This window comes from Mangifera indica, chromosome 16 (assembly GCF_011075055.1).
Source record: "Mangifera indica cultivar Alphonso chromosome 16, CATAS_Mindica_2.1, whole genome shotgun sequence".
NCBI lineage: Eukaryota > Viridiplantae > Streptophyta > Magnoliopsida > Sapindales > Anacardiaceae > Mangifera > Mangifera indica.
The window spans coordinates 12,143,919-12,161,510 of record NC_058152.1 but is presented as its reverse complement, the minus strand read 5'-3'; the positions used below and the strand labels follow the sequence as shown (position 1 = coordinate 12,161,510).

Genomic DNA, 17,592 nt, shown 5'->3' with positions numbered 1-17,592 from the left:
GGAAATTTACTCCATTTCTAGGGCTTCTTGTTTACCTAATCTTCACGATATGCCTAATCTTGGAACTTTTTCCTATGGTATTCTTTACAGATGATGTGGCTTACTGCATAGTAGTTTAATAGTTTCAGGGTAAACTTTACTTCATGTTGCCTTTGAACTATTTGGCTAACTTTCTGCAATTTACATTCGTGGTCTATGCTTTATAGTTCTCTATTACAGAATGTTGAAGTGCCTCTTTTTTTAAATGTTATTCAGTGTGTTGTCAGGTTGGCTTTATCTCAGATTGGCAACTAAGCGTGTGGACACAAATTCCCTTGACTGTCATTTTAATATTCTCTGGATTTTCTTGCCTGAAATTGGATTATGTTACTAACTACTACTTAATTAGGCGTTGTATGGTTATAGATATGTTTTGCTGCTATTTGGTTCTCTAGGCTATGAAAGGGTATTGGTTGCTCTTCGGTACTGCTGTAAGCTTGCTATTAACTAGTAATTAATTAGGTGTTATATCCATTGCTGCTTGGCATAACTTGGAGAAATAATTTGATGTGAAATTTGCTAATCATCCAGCCTCACTCTCTGTACAGGGGAAACAAATTGATGCCGTACATTTCATTCATGCCTTCCAGCTTACTGAAAGCTTTCCCCCTGTTCCCCTCCTGAAGACATACTTAAAGAATTGAAGGAGAAACTCACAGGGAAAGGGTGTGAGTTCGGGTAGAGATACTAGTGACAGGTTAATTTTCATACTAAAGCATAATGAGTGATGCTTGGAAATTCCTTTGTAACTAAATGCTCAATGAGAATTTTCTTTTCAATACAGATTGATGTAAATGCACAGGAACCTGCGGCTTTGAAAGCTGTAGTTAGTTGTGTCCAAGAGTACAGGCTTGAACCTGACTATCCTCTTGATCCATTTCAGAGAAGGATTGAACAACTGGAGAGGTCGAAATCTGATAAGAAAAGGGGTGGAGATTTTGGTAGAAGTCAAAACTTCAAGAAACAAAGAGCAAAAGGAGAATACCGTGGATTTCTTTCTCACAGTGGCAAGGCAGTTCCTCGTAGGCTTGTTCTGCCTGTTTTCTGATGTGTTGTGCACTTGCGAGCAAAGCGCAACATTTTCTTTGACAGGGCAGCATATGGAGGAATGCCTGAGAGATATCCTCTGGCTGGTCCAAACTCTTATGATTATCAAGTTCCTAGCCACCCTGTTTTTGTTCAGCAACCAAACGGTCAAAGAATATGCTTTTATCCTCAAGATGTAGTTATCAAATCTAAGATTTGTGTGCAACGTTAGTGAATGTGCAGAGAAATTGTTTGTGAGTGAATTACATTTCCCACCCATGTTTGGCTGTAAAACACTTCTTCAGCCCTAACTGACATAAATAACATTTCTTCATCCAAAATCATATATAAACAATATTTTCTTGTCCAAAATTAAACTTCTTTATTGAAATAACATAATTAAAAAGTGAAATTGTTCTTTTATCTCTATTATTTTATTTTTCAAAATATCACATAACACTATATTAACAAAAAATTAAAAATAACACTTTAAATATTTAAATTATATAAGAAAACATAATATTTCTCCGTATTTTCGCTCTCATTCCTTATTTCCCTTTTTTATAATAAAATTATCTTTGTCGTATAATTGTATATTATAGAATAAATTGTAATTTTTTAAAATATAAAGGGTTTTTCTAATTTTTAGAGGGTTATTTGAAATTCATAAAAAGTTTTGAGTCTTTTGAAAATTTTATAAATACGATATGCTCCAATAGCTTCAAAAATAATGTTACAACACCAAAGAATTGAACAGAATGCAATTCAAAGATTAATTTGTGAACACAATATTATAGGTACTCATTTAAATACTTAATTATATGATAATAATAAATGTATCTATTTATGTAATTAAAATAAGTACAAATGGTTTTATTGATGTGAAAATGTGTAGTTAATAAATTTTTATATGTCATTAATAAATTAATAATACTATATATATATAATTTTTATGCACAAATAATGATATGTCACTATATGATTAAGTGTTTTTTATTTTTAATTTTGAACTGTTTAATCATATAATGACATATCATTATTTGTGTATAAAATTATGTATATAGTACTACTTTAAATCAATTTTTTGCCAAAAAGGTTTATTCAATTATTAGTTTTCGTCCATTAATTTTGAAAAATTCAAATATAATCCCAAGTCAAAAACCCTAATATATATATATGTGTGTGTATGTGTGTGTGTCAACTCCTTCGCAGTCTGGTGTCAGAAAGTCGTGGGCTCTACGTCACTCGAACTTATATATATAAATATATGTATATATATATATACATATATATGTATATGTATATATATATACATATATATATGTATATGTGTATGTATCATCTCCTCTGCAGTTTGGCGTCAGAAAGTGGTGGGCTCTATGCCATTCAAACTTGTCTCCTCTTTGGCACTCAAAATCTCGACGAACTGTCTATAACTTGTCTTCAAATCGTTAGTGCATCGAACTGTTTATCTTCATCAGACTTTGGTATGATTTTTTTTTCCCTGATTGAGATGAACTCTCCCCGTTGATGTGCTAAGTTGTTACCTTTTCAATGCTTTTGTTTTGGTGCAATCTCCATTGCTCCTTAGTGAATGGCTGTAACGAATATTCTTTTTATTGATATATGATTTAGCAGCCTTTCAATTGACAAACAAATTGGTTGAAAGATCATCTTTTCTGTTCTCTTCCTTTTCTTTCCTTTACTTTTTTGGATCTACGCTTCTAGTGTGCAGTCATTCATTGTAATGTCTAGACTTGTTCTACATTTATTTAATATTTTTATGATTATGACTCTGTTGGGTTCTGTCTTGTTTTTTTGTATATTTAACAATACATTATATGGTTGTTACAGTGTTAAAGTTTATTGCTGGGGCTTCTTTGTTGTCCATATGAGGTTTTGTTATCGTTTATTAGTTCTATGGATTCTTTGCATAAACAAAAGATTTTCACAGATGATTGCATCTTGTTTCCTTGCCTTGATGCTCCTATTTGTTGAGCTGTATTGTTGTATCTTTGCTGCACTATTTGAAGTTCAAATTAACAATGAATTAGCCCTGCGATACTCATCTGCTCTTGTTCAAGGTCCTGCAAATGTTTTCTGGTACGAATATCATCAATTACAGAAGAATAGATTTTCCTTAAGTTGTTAGTTGTGGAGATGGCTTTAGTAGCTTTGCATGTTGTTACTGTCAATAGTTTTCTGTGTTTCATGTCTTTAGTAGATCATGGTTTTTAAAATAATGCAGAAACTAAAATTCTCAGTTTTTCATCACTCAAATCTCAAATTCTTTTTCGGTACCATCTTCTTTCATTCTCGCATTGCTTTCATACGAATTAGGCAGCTAGTGATGTATAAAATTCAATTGTCTAAAAGCCAGAGCTTGACTGGAACTGAAGGTTGACGTTTATTTTCACGAGGATCCTAAATTCGAACCTGACTTATCAAGCACATATCAACCTGTAAAATTTCACTCGTTAATTCATAGAAATACGCTTGGTTGATTAAGTCTTTATCATTTGCAAATTCAGTATATCGTTTTCGATAAGTAATGTGTCATTGACATACTATACCAGAAATGCCACTATGATTCCAGTAACTTCTTATATCCACATGTTTTATCTTCTCAATAAACATACAAACAATTCAACATCTCATCTGTGTTAACCTGTAAAATTTCACTCGTTGTAAATACAAATTATTCCACCAACCTTGAAATTTTAATAAATTCCAGGACCGACTTTGCATCTTTTTTTTTTTCTTTTCACTCCACGCGTGGTCATCCTTCCTAAACTCTCAAAGCCTCTGCAGCTTAATGACGAAAAAGGAGCCACCTGTAATTAATGTAACTTAGCCAAATTCCATCCATAAAAAGGTTAGAAAAATAAAATCCCAGATGAAACAATACTTTTGGAGACCTTCGTTGTGGTTGAGAAGCAAGTATTTGAAGCTTTTCATGGTTTTCAAATATTTTGCATATTTCAACTGCATTCAACCACCTGTTTTGCCTTTCTTTCACGATTTCTTCAACATCCGCGTTATTCAAACAATCTGCAACGTCATTCATATCAGTAAGACAATTCAAATTGTGAACTTATTCTTAAGTACTTGCTCTGTTCAACCAGAAAGCGTCTAGCTGAAAGTGCCATAAGAAAGGTGTTAAAGATGAAACAAATGGTTGCAGAAACAGAGTACTCTGTTTATTACAAAGTGTAATGACACTAAAATTTGGTGTAAAAATGAAAACAGTGTAGGTCAATTGAGGAAAATTGAAGAGCAAAAAAGGAATCTAACTTTATAGAGAGAAAAGGAATGAACTGAAATACTGTACATTGCTAGAATTACATTTGAATTTATACTCCTTTGTGTCTGCTGTAGCAATCCTGGTGAAATGCAATAACCACCATTGATCTTTAAAAGAGAAAACCCACTACAATTGACTCTAAGCCGTTGGATTTTACTAAATGAGTCGTTAACTAACTGTTAGTTTGCCGCTGCGAAGCTTGTGCCTCCTCTAACGCCGTCTAGCCAAAGCACCAACCTTCTTACTTGTTTTACTACATTCTCAGAAGATAAAAAAAAGGAAAGAAGAGACACGATAAATGAAAGTAGAATTGTGATGAAACGAAATGAAATGAGAGAAGTTTACATCGAGTTGGTCGAAGAGCAAATCCAAGTGGGTATTGATCACTTCGTTGAGAGATTTCCGGAAGAAATATATGAAAGTTGGTATAGAGTTTTATGTGGAGTCATTTTTCACATCTGACACAAATTTACGTGGTTTGTCAATGTTCTTGCGTCCACGGAATTCTAGTAAAATCTATACGTTGTCAAGGGTTTTTGATCACCAGAGTTATCCAAAATACAATAATGTCCTCCTTTCATAGTGAAAATTACAAAAATAACAATACAATACTGTAAATTATACAAACCCTTCGAATGTAAGCCACATTATTTAACAGATACCAATAAAAATGGCTGGTGGAACAAGCTTCATTAATAATTCTTTATCTACCAATCTGGATTTTTTGAGAAATCATGCGATCTTGATATTTATCAAAGCAACTGGCAAGAAGCTCCCTCGAATTTTCACTCCCTCATTTAAGATTTTTATTATCTCTAATAATTTCAAAAAAATAAAAAATTATTATCTCATCGTATTAGTATATGGTGCGAAATGCAAAAGTTGGAAGAAGATGATTGAAGATAATAAGTATACAAAGAATGAGATTGATTTAAAGGGCAGTTTCCTATAGAAATACAAAGAAAAGTACAGTTTCTGATGATAGGAAACATTTAATAGCTAAAAATCATCATGCTTCACCTCTAAAGACTGTTCCATAGACTTCTTCAAATCCTGCAATTCATAATAGCAACCAGGTGTGCGAGGATTAGGGAGGAAATCATTCTTAGTCTCTTGGGAGAAAGGCTGATTTTTAACTCAGATTTGCAGCCTGGCATTCCATCTCCAGAAAGCACAGATTTTAACAAATAAAAGCAAACTAATCAACCGATTACTTGTAAATAAAATAGAGTTATAAGAAACCGTACCTGATAACCAAAATGGTATAGTTTTTCCAGTTTCTTGGGAAGATTGAGCTGTTAGTCTTCTTGCTGCCTTTGCAATATTTCTGATATTTTCAGAAATAATGTGTCAATGAGAATTGAAGAAGGGCATGGAATAAAGAAGCAGATTTAGATGACAACAGACGAACTGACGAAGCACAAAAGTAGAAAGATATGAGCTAACCTTTTCTTCTCGGTAGTGAAAAAGAGCTATGTCTTAAGGGCCTCTGGAGCAAGTGCTCAATTAGGTAGTAGTCAAAACAGAAACGAAAAAAGTAGTTTCCTTCAAAATGTACTTCCAAATCAACAAAAATAGCTGATAAGTGTCAAGAATCAACTCAAGAAACGAAACTTGAATGAAAAACAAGAATACTTAGCAGAAGCCCTAGATCTACAGAACAAGAAAAGGAAGAGGAGAGAGAGAGAGGTTACAGAAAAATCCAGAGAGAATTGTTTTCATTGAGTGAATAACAATGGTAGTGACAAGATATTTTGCTGCTCTATTTAACACCCACTTAACGCTTCCGTTCAACTTTAAAAGAAATAAAAAGGACCCTCACTTGATTTGTCTTTTACAAATAAGACTTGGTAAAATTCTAATAAAGGACACTACAAATTAAATCATACATAGCATTCTCAGAATCTTGGAGACTATAATTCTCACCCTTCAATCATTTGTTAGATGCGACTTTGAACCATGGACATACAGCACTTCAATATCTTAGCGCTGCCCACCTGAAAGAATTCAGAATTGTTACTATAAATTTCCAGAGATGAACTTTTATGCATATTGAAAGAACTTCAGTCAAGTTGATATGAGATTCCTGAATTGTCTTTCCATCCTTCTTTTTGCTCCACGCATGCATGTCCATCCTTTATGTACTTTATGAGAGTTTGATGGGTTATATATCATAAAGAAAACTACCTGAATTGTTGGAGACTAAAGTCTCATATCTAACAAATACAGTATAAGTAAATGGTATATAAGTGTGAAAGATTGAATTTTAACACAAGCTAATTAGTTTTATATAATATGAGTTTCAATCTTCATATTTATAGGTCAATAATATATATTACGATATGGTATCAAAATTGTCTATGGTGTTTGGGAGATTGGTCCTTAATGTGTAATATGGGTTTTGTAGTTTTGTATAATATGAGTTTCGATATCTATATTTATATCTATCGGAATTGTGCTTGTTTCTGTATTTCTTCAACATCTATATCAAGATGTTGATTTGGTGATGATCTTCTTCTCAATAATGTAACTCATTGGTTAAGTGCTTACTTTGTTGAGTAGTAAAGTATGTACCTGAAATCTCCATAACAAAGGTTGGTTTAAAGCTGAAAAGAAATGAAACGGATGAGAGTACAAAACTGGGGTCATGTGCATATAGTGAATGGGTTGTGGAAAGCAAGAAAGACATGCGAAAATGTGTCTAACCCTTATTATAGGTTGTTGCTCATTCTTCTGCTGTGTCAAATGTGCACTAAATATAAATGAAGCATATTTAACTTATTAATTAATCACATAAAAATATTTTTTGTGTTTTGAAGGATCAATGGAGGTTGCACTGTTAAAATAAGGAGGATGCGCTTGAAAGAAGAAAGGTGGAGTTTTACTCGTCCGAAAAAAAAAATCAGAAAAAAAAAAGAGGAAAGGTGGAGTTTCAATTTTAACCCATGTAGTACAAACAAAAGCGCAAATGGAGAAGCATGTTTTCTAAAAAAAAATAGGAACAGAAATGTGAAAATTTTCTATATATTAAAAATATAAAGTCTTTTTTCTTATAAATACCAATTTATTATAATAAAATATTTTAAGCTTTATTTTAAATATATATATATATATATATATATATATATATATATATATATATATGTATGTATGTATGTATGTATGTATATGTATATGCATACAAACCTAAGAACAAGACTGTTTTAAAGAATTTCTCTTTACTTATCCAGATATTACTTAGATTCTAAATCAAATATGAAGAATAGTGCACCAAATTAGTTACACTAATAAAGACAGTTGTTTTAGACTTTGCCGAGATTTTGAGACGCCAGAAAGGAGGGGAGTTCACGTTGTTGATGCATTGATCAAGCCAAATATATCATTAAAGAACTAATGAGTCGAAGAGGAGTTCGTCAAGACTTCAAGACACTGGAGACAGTTAGAAGTTAGATGTTGGAGACTGTGACGAGTTAAGATGCCAAAGACAGTGAGGAGTTGAGATGCCAGAAACGGAGAGTAATTGTGACCATGTAAATTGGGAACGATTTATGTTCTCTTTTTTTAACATATGAAATGTGTTTTTTCTTTCATAAATACGTTTCATATTTCTTTTAAATTATCAATACCGTCTCATATTTGACATATTTCAAAAATGCAAAAACACATCTGTGTTTTCTGGATTTTAACACAAGAAAAAATAATTACAAGTTGTCGAAGAGGAAGAGGCTAAGGCCACAGTTCCTAACGCAGCCCTTTGCAGTGAAAATGACAATTTCATCCCTAAGGTTAGGTTTGGATTTTTCTTTCAGTCATGAAAATTTTTAATGACATTTTGGTCCCTACATTAGTGTCAAGATAATTCACTCAGGGATTCAACTGTCAATTTAATAACACTTAAAGAAACAAAAAGGTTGGTTAAAGTGAAACTTGAGGGTTGCAATTGTTAACTTCAAGTACATATATTGAAAAGGAAAGAAAAGAGGGTTGATAGTTATTTAATTATGTATATAGAATTTTTATATATAAATGATGTGTCATTATGTGATTTGATGATTTTTAATTAAAACAAAATCATATGATAACATATTATTTATCTATCTAAATTGTATATAAAAAATATGTACGTATAATATTGCCTAAAAAGAAAACAGATTATTTTCCAGTACAGCTGTTTTCCAAAAAATTCAAATTTCGGCATTTCTTGAGATGTTTATCTTTGTTTATATGCACAGAAATATTAGACATTAATATTGCTTTTGGTTAATGATATGAAAAACTAATTATTGGATAAGAATTTAATACAATTGTTGAACTACTAATACAATTGTTGATTTGTTGTATTTGCAGCTGCTGCTGCTTCCGCGGATGATTGTGCTGCACTTTTTTCTTTGTTAGATGCTCATGAGAATATTTATGAACCCAATGTAAATGCATAGTTAAAAGTTCTCTACATGCTATCTGTTGATCCTACGCAATCACTACCAATGTCGCCAATTACATCCGATGGATTCTTCTTGCATTCAAGAATCTTTACAAGTTATTCGAGAAACCATCTTGAAGAAGCAGACCCTTTTAAGAAAACAATAACCTAGATCTTTGACTCTTCATTTTCGCTCAAAAGAGAAGAAAAATTGGATCTCCTTTGATGTTTTCATCATCAATGAAAGTACCAATCTTTCTTTGAGAAAACTACAGAGCATAGAGCATGAATGTAAATTTCAGGAAGTTAGCCGAGTAGTTAGGAAGGCAACATAAGGTAACCCTTTTTTTTTTAAATAATAAGAGACAATACAGCATAGTTTCCAGGTATTAGCACCCCCAAATTTCATTTTCCGGTCACCTTCAAGTCTCATTTCTCGATTACTTTCCCGATTCTTCCGTCTTCCTCTGGTTTTTGTTGTTAATGTAATTTTATTGTCTTCTTCTTCGCCTTCTTTCTTTAACATGTTTTTACACGGTTTGTATGAAAGACCATTTATTTATATAATCAAAGTCAAAGTGAAGTGAAAAGAGTCAGAGTTTGCACCAACTTCGAGACTCTCAGGGTTTGGGTCTAGGCCCAACCTCATGGCTTTGCCCGGTGGAGTTATGGTCGGACACTGTGATCAACAACAAAAGCTACTCAGGTGATGATGGAGCTGTATGGAATTAGTGGGTTTGGTGATAAGAGCTTGGAGGCACTTGCGTTGAGGAAGGGAGCAGAGAGTGAGTTTGAGAAGGGTGATTTCGAGGGATTGCTCGTCAGGTACAGTTTTTACACGGGTTTTGCTACTGTTGGTAGCTTAGATATATTGAGGTCTTTGTTTCTGCATCTTGTTTTATTGTGTAATATTTATGTTGTGTACAAACATAGGTTTTTCAAAAGAAATTTCTTTGTCAATAAAAAAAAAAAACTAACAAAGTGATATGTTTTTGGCCATGGATCAATATGATGTTGCTGAGAAATTGTATTCAACATGTCTACAGATAGATTCTTCTATTCATCATTCCAAATTATTCAAGATACCATCAAATATCTAAGCTTTTTACTTAATAATAGCTCTAATTTCCATCGTCAACTTTCAGATTGTCCTAATCATTCTTAATAATTTACTCTCACTTAACCCATATATCATTGAGAGAAAGTTTTAAAATTCTACAGTTTTTTTTTTTATATGAAGATAAAGATCCTAATATTAAATTAATGTACAGTCATACCTAATACTTTAAAATATAATCTCAACTAACCCATATATGATTGAGATATTGGCTGGAAGTAAAGTTGATGATCAGAATATTGTAATTAGTGTTGACAATCAAACCTAACGTGTATGGCCAAGTAAGGAACGTCAGATAGGGAAAAGGCAGGTCACTTTCTGGGAAAAAGAGATGAAAGGAAGAAAATGAAATGGTATGGCATCTTCCCGATAAGTGATGCCAATTTAATTAACAGAACAACAAAACAAAACAAATCCTTAACAGATAAACAGTCCCAATTAACCCATTTTTTGAAGCCTTGGCCTAGAGGATAAGCCGATGAATGAATTTGGTAGCTATATGAATAGGCATAGTAAAATCCATGCCTGGCAAGGAACAATTATAGGGATCAACAGTTTTAAGTTAAAATGTTTGAAAATTTAATCTCAAATATGCACAAACCCATATATGACTTAATTTTTAAATATGAATATTTACAGGCCGGTAGCGGCGGAAGATGGTTACCCGGTGGGTGGAGAAGGGACTGACAAATTGAATTTTTAAGGACCCTCACCTAAATGAATAGGCTTATATCACTGATTGTTTATAAATTTTCGGCCGGCCAATTTTTTTTAATGCTAAAAGACTTAGTGATGGTGGAATATAAAGTCAATTACTTAATTATTTGATGATTTAGTTTAACCCTCTCTGTTAATGCAAAGTGCCTCTTATCAATTGATGTTAATGGCTTCCTCTTCTTCTTCTTCCATTTCTCCTAAACTAGAATATGAGGTTTTCCTTAGTTTCCGTGGTGCGGACACCCGAGTAAACATAACCAGCCATCTATATGAAGCCTTTTGTCAGAAAAAGATTAAAACTTTCATTGATGATAGCCTTGTCAGGGGAGAAGAAATTTCTCCATCTCTTTTGAAGGCAATTAAACATTCAAAGATCTCGGTTATCATTTTCTCTAAAGGCTACGCTCCCTCCAGATGGTGTCTCAAAGAACTTGAGGAGATTGTTAAATGTAAGAACACGTATGATCAGATCGTAATACCAGTCTTCTATGACGTAGATCCATCTGATGTCAGGAATCAAACTGGGGATTTTGGGAAAGCATTTGCTGAGCTTGAAAAGCGTTTTATGGATGATTCAGAGATGTTGCAGAGATGGAGGACTGCTTTGAGGGATGCAGCCAACATATCTGGTTATCATTCAAAGAACTCTAGGTAACTGTAAATTTTTTTATCAAGTTTTTTATGTAATAATCTTTTTTATTTTTTTGGTAAGTACTTTAAAGCTACAACTTACCAATTTTTATGTAATAATCTTACATACAGCAGTTCCATATGTTTTCTATTTTTATTATCTTTTCCAGATTTACTGAGGACAGATTCAGATGGTCAAAAAAATAATCAATTGGAAGTTTGACATTATATTTTATATTATGCTAATTTGGGTTGGGTTCATGTTGTGTGTCTTCTGGCCCAAAGCACATAAAGACTTAATACAAACACTATTCATTAATATGAATGGTCAATTTTACTTTTTTGGATGACAGCTAGTTACTATATAAATATGATATATCATTGAATACATAATTACTGATTATTTTATTTTTTCCGAGAACTGAATTGAATTTTAGCATTGATAAGTTTTACCAGTTTTTAGGATATGGAAAGTGATGATCAAATTATATTTGAATCTCAAATTTTGTGCCATTGAGAAATGAACTTGAGTTCATGTCACGACGCAGTTCTTCATCATGCCAATCTTACATTTTAAAAATTTTTATTCAATGATTATGTTATATTTCTTTATTTCGTTTTTAATCATTTAATTTTAGAATCATATTATTTAATTATTTATTTTTTATTTTTGGGAATGAGGCAACGCTGGTAAAAGATCTTGTCAATGATGTATTGAAAAAATTAGATTATAACTCAGTTATTACTTCCAAGTACCTAGTTGGATTAGAGTCATCAATCGAAGAGATTGAAAATTTATTATGTTCAAAGGGTGTTTGCAAGTTAGGAATTTGGGGCATCGGGGGCATAGGAAAAACTACTCTTGCTGATGCTATATTTAAAAAAATTTCTAAACAGTTTGAAGAATCTTACTTCATTCCAAATATTAGAGAAGAATCAGAAAAAAGCGGGGGATTAAATGACTTATGCCAAAAACTGAGTTCTGCAGTTTTAGGGGATGAACATCCCAATCATAGATTCACCTTCACAAGAAGAAGTCTTATTAGCAGAAAAAAAGTTCTTATTGTATTTGATGATATAACGAATTTAAATCAAATACAATGTTTAATGGCAGTTTTTGGTGAGTTGGATTCATACAGTCGAATCATTATAACGTCAAGGGACAAACATGTGCTGAGAAATTGTGAAGTGGATCACATTCATGAGATGACAAAGTTATCTCTTGTTGATTCTTTTAAACTTTTTGTCCTACATGCCTTTAGAGGAAACCCTCCAACAAAAGATTATATCAAGCTATCATTTGAAGTAGTAGATTATACTGAAGGTCTTCCATTACCTCTTGAAGTTTTAGGTTCCTTTCTATTTACTAGGACGAAGAGAGAATGGGAAAGTGCCCTAGAAAACTTGAAAACAAGTCCTCCTGTGGATGTCCAAAAAGTGTTAAAAATAAGTTACGAAGGATTAGATGATAAAAAGAAGTGTGTATTTTTGGATATTGCATGTTTTTTTAAAGGGTATAAAAGAGATCTTGTAGAAGCAATCTTGAATGCTCGTAACGTAGACGCTCATATTCATATAAATGTTCTCATTGAAAGGTCTCTCATAACTACTTCGTATGACACTATAACAATGCATGATTTACTTGAAGAAATGGGTAGAGAAATTGTTCGGCAAGAATCAATTAATAATCCTGGTGGACGTTGTCATTTGTGGGATCGTGAGGATATATTTTCAGTATTGAAGAATAATACGGTAAGAGTCAAAACACTAATTTTATATTTCTATTTTATACATAAATTATAATAAAATATTTGCTAGCAGAATATTTATTTTCAGTTATAATTGGGAATTAAATTATTTGGTATAGGGTAGTAATGACACATCTATTATTTTTTTTATTTACATTTTCTGAAAAGAAATATATTTGAGAGTAAATTACCTAAGAATTTATGTAATTAAGCAATTTCAAATTGACTTTTCACCAATATGCTTGTGATTACCAGGGAACTAGAGCAATTCGAAGCATATGCTTGGATATGTCTGAAGTAGAAGAGCTGCATTTAAATCCTGAAGCTTTTAACAAAATGCCAAACCTACGATTCTTGAAAATTTCTGGGTCTGAACATGGAAAGAAGGTGCCTGAATCTGGTTCCTCTGCGTTGCACCGTATCTTGAGATTCTTTAAAAGAAATAGCTCCAAGGATGGAAAGAAAGTGCATGGTTTTGAGAATCTTAAGTCTGATTTCTCTGAGCTAAGGTATTTTTGCTTTCATGGATATCCTAGCAAATCATTGCCGCCAAAGTTTAATCCAGAGAACCTTGTTGCACTTTACATGCCTAATAGCACAGTTGAAAAACTTTGGACTGGTAACCAGGTATTTGTTAACTTTTATATTGCTTTTTTTTTTTTTGTATGCTTTAAATTGTAATTTTTTTGTAAGTTAGTTATGTTTCTAGTTTTACTTCATTTAATTTTATTATTTTTTCTTTTTTTGACAGGATCTTGTTAATTTGAAATATGTTAACCTCAGTTACTCAAAACATCTACGCAGAATACCAGATTTGTCACTTATGCCAAATCTTGAGAGCTTGAATCTTAATGATTGTACAAGTTTGCTTGAGAGTTTTTCATCTATCCATAATCTCCGTAAACTTGTTTTCCTATATCTAGAAGGATGCAAAAGCTTGACAAATCTTTCAATTAGTGATAATTGCCAATCTCTTCGGGAAGTTTATCTCTCCAATTGCTCAAATCTCGAAACAGTTCAACATCTCCCTGATACAATTGAAGGGTTATATCTAGATGGAACTGCCATTAAAGAATTCCCATCAATAGGGCATTTATTTAGACTAGTAAGATTGAGTCTTAGAAAATGTTCAAAGCTTGAGAGATTACCAGATAGTATTTGTGAGTTGAAATCCCTTAAATATGTTTGTCTCTTGGGTTGTTCCAAACTTGACAGATTGCCTAATGAAATGGGAAATTTACAAACTCTAGAGGAACTGGAACTGGGGAAAATTTCTTTTGCAGAAATACCGACATGTATGACAAGTTTGATCAACCTTGAGATATTATATTTGAGAAGCTGTAAGATGCGGAAGCGATCGGGTATCCCACTCGTCGATTTATCTGTCTTCCAAAGAATGGCAGAGCTATGCCTGATTAATTGTTGCATCGAAGTGTTACCCAGCAGTATTGACCAATTACTCTCACTGCAACATTTAGATATAGCCCAAAACAATTTGGAGACGCTACCAGAGAGCATCAAAGACCTGCCTAAGCTGGCAACGCTTATTTTAAGCAATTGCCAAAGGCTTAAATACTTACCAGAGCTTCCAAGAAGTCTACAAAAAATTATTGCAGAGAATTGCGTATCTCTTGAATCAATATCAAGTTTATTCCTATGTACGGATTCTTTTATTGACATAATCGACTTCGCTAATTGTTTCAAATTAAAATTAGAGATGACAGATGCTTTCTTGTTGAATATTGAGAGAAGTGCAGCATACAATCACCGTCAAGTAAGTCTATCTCTCTCACTTTTTCTGTTTTCTTATGATGCCAATTCATTCTTTATAAATTCTGAATCTTCAAACTTTATAACTTTTAATATCCCATTCAAAATTTGAGTATACATATTTCATTTTAAAAGTAAAAGACGTGTGGATTAAAATTTTAATTTATATAAACTTAACAAATAACCCTACCCTTATAGTGTCTTGCCTATTTGTGATTTTTTAGGAGCATTTGGAACGATGTATTGGATTGCAATAAGTGTTTAAAATTATATTAGATTGAATACGATAAGGTAGGATTATTATTTATAATGTATAATAATTAAACTCGAATTTCATAATAATATACTTAATAATTTAAAGGGAATTTGTAACTCCCTTTATCTTCAGCATCTCCCTTTAAACATAACTTCATTAGTTGAGTCACCTTCATTCTAAACATCTCCCCTTAAACATAACTCCCTTTGTTTTCATCATTTTGATAGAATTTTTCAGATAACACACACCTAATGATACTGAGTTATGAAACTAATGGATAATTTAATTCAATATAATCTCAAAAAAAAATTAATTGACTTCTTGTGTATATAAAAATTTTAAGGGAGAAGTATTTGTAAGAGTAATTACAAAACAATAAAAATATATATACTCAATATTGAGTATAGTATTGGACACATACATAATCTATCATCTTGTGATAGAGTGATTTTGAATTAAGTTTAATTAAAGATTATATTGAATTAAACTATCCAAAACAAACATTGAAGAAATTTGATGAAAGAAGAATGCAGGTTTTGACGAAAGAGAAAACAAAAAATAAAGAATAAAAAAGAGAATTGAAAGTCTAAGTAAAACTTCTACCTTTTTTATAACTCGCTATTCTTTATTATGGAACAATATGTTTTGTTTGAAACTCACCATTTTACATTATTAACCAAAAACCACCATTTGTTTTGAGAAACATAGACATGTCCATCAATTTATGAAAACTATTCTAACACTGCAATATTATTCACAATTATAAACAGATCCATCAATTTGTAGTTCTCACACTTTTATTCTCAACATGCTATTAAATTTATATTTTCATCATATCTTAACTTTAAATTATATTATACAGAATTACATTTAAAATATAGCTTTCTTATTATATAACATTCTTATACATATAAATTTACTATTGTTAACTAAATAATTAATATATTTAATTATTTTTATTTGATATAATGAAATACTATATTGTCTTAATCTAAGACAAAGTTGATAATTCTTTAATCAAAATATTTTCTATCTGAAAATCTTACTCGGACTGCTAATTTATGAATATGAAGTTTCTTACGATATATTATTAAAACATATAGTATTGAATGGACTACTATTGTACATGCAGAATATCATTGGTTTTTGGCATCCGATGAACATTTATTACCCTGGATGCGAAATTTCGGAGTGGTTTGACATAAAAAGTGATAGATCTTTTATAAAGTTTCCAGAAGATTGGGTTAATGATAACTTATTTGGTTTCGTTTTGTGTGCTGTTGTATCATTACAAGACTATCAAAAACCTAGATATTTCCAAGTTGGATTTCACCTGATTATTAATGGAGAGATTATTTCCCATGATACGTTAGTGGACTCATTAAAATTTTGGCCTGGGTCTCCCGAAGGTGAGAACGTTATTGAATCAAATCATATATTCATAACTTATAATTGCACTGAGATGCCTGGGAAATTTCCTCCACTCAATTTGAATAGCCAGGGTGGTGTAGAGTTCTTCGTTGAACAGACAACTAAGAATAGTATGGTTCGAAGCCCAGTGAAAAAATGTGGAGTAACTTTATTGTATCACAAAAATGATGATTGGAGAAAAGATGCAAGAGTGGACAAAAATGATGAAAGACCTCATAAGCGATTGAAAGTTGAAGGTTGAAATGTTGTTGCAGAAAAGGTAATGTAAGTACAAAATCCCCGAGCTTGTAATATTAGGTCAGAACATGTTGATGAGATACCCTTTATGTCCCCATGTCCCTTTCTCATATGGTAAAGGGATGAGTGATGGTTGTGCAAATTTAATAAAGCTTCCAGAGGAAATTTACTCCATTTCTAGGGCTTCTTGTTTGCCTAATCTTCACGATATGCCTAATCTTGGAACTTTTTTCCTATGGTGTTCTTTATAGTAGTTTAATAGTTTCAAGGAAAAACTTCATGGTACCTTCTGAACTATTTGGCTAACTTTCTGCAATTTACGGTCATGGTCTATGCTCTGTAGTTCTCTATTACACAATGTTGAAGTGCCTCTTTTTTTAAATGTTATTCAGTGTGTTTTCAGGTTGGGTTTATCTCAGGCTGGCAACTAGGCTTGTGGACACAAATTCCCTAGACTGTCATTTTAATATTCTCTGGATTTTCTTGCCTGGAATTGGATTATGTTACTAACTACTAATTAATTAGGTGTTATATGGTTACAGATATGGTTTGCTGCTATTTGGTTCTCTAGGCTATGAAAGGGTATTGGTTGCTCTTCGATACTACCGTAAGCTTGCTATTAACGAGTAATTAGTTAGGTGTTATATCCATTGCTACTTGGCATAACTTGGAGAAATAATTTGATGTGAAATTTGCTAATCATCTAGCCTCACTCTCTGTACAGGGTTTGTTGAGTCCTCGGTTAACAGCGGAAAACAAATTGATGCCGTACATTTCATTCATGCCTTCCAGCTTACTGAAAGCTTTGCCCCTGTTCCCCTCTTGAAGACATACTTAAAGAATTGAAAGAGAAACTCACAAGGAAAAGGTGTGAGTTCGGGTGGAGATACTAGTGCA

General features: G+C 32.2%; 1 protein-coding gene and 1 long non-coding RNA gene across 2 annotated transcripts; both read left to right on the top strand.

Annotated features, from left to right (window-relative positions):
• The first annotated feature begins 402 nt into the window (after positions 1-402).
• LOC123199252 lies at positions 403-950 on the top strand. Its single transcript, XR_006498291.1, has 3 exons — positions 403-470; positions 588-736; positions 824-950. It is a non-coding gene; the product is annotated as an uncharacterized LOC123199252 (long non-coding RNA).
• A 9,839-nt stretch (positions 951-10,789) lies between these two features.
• LOC123198976 (disease resistance protein RPV1-like) lies at positions 10,790-15,028 on the top strand. Its single transcript, XM_044613776.1, has 7 exons — positions 10,790-11,274; positions 11,386-11,447; positions 11,981-13,005; positions 13,257-13,369; positions 13,448-13,628; positions 13,753-14,775; positions 14,996-15,028. The coding sequence occupies exons 1-7, from the start codon at positions 10,790-10,792 to the stop codon at positions 15,026-15,028; spliced, it is 2,922 nt and encodes a 973-aa protein (XP_044469711.1).
• Positions 15,029-17,592: the final 2,564 nt, after the last annotated feature.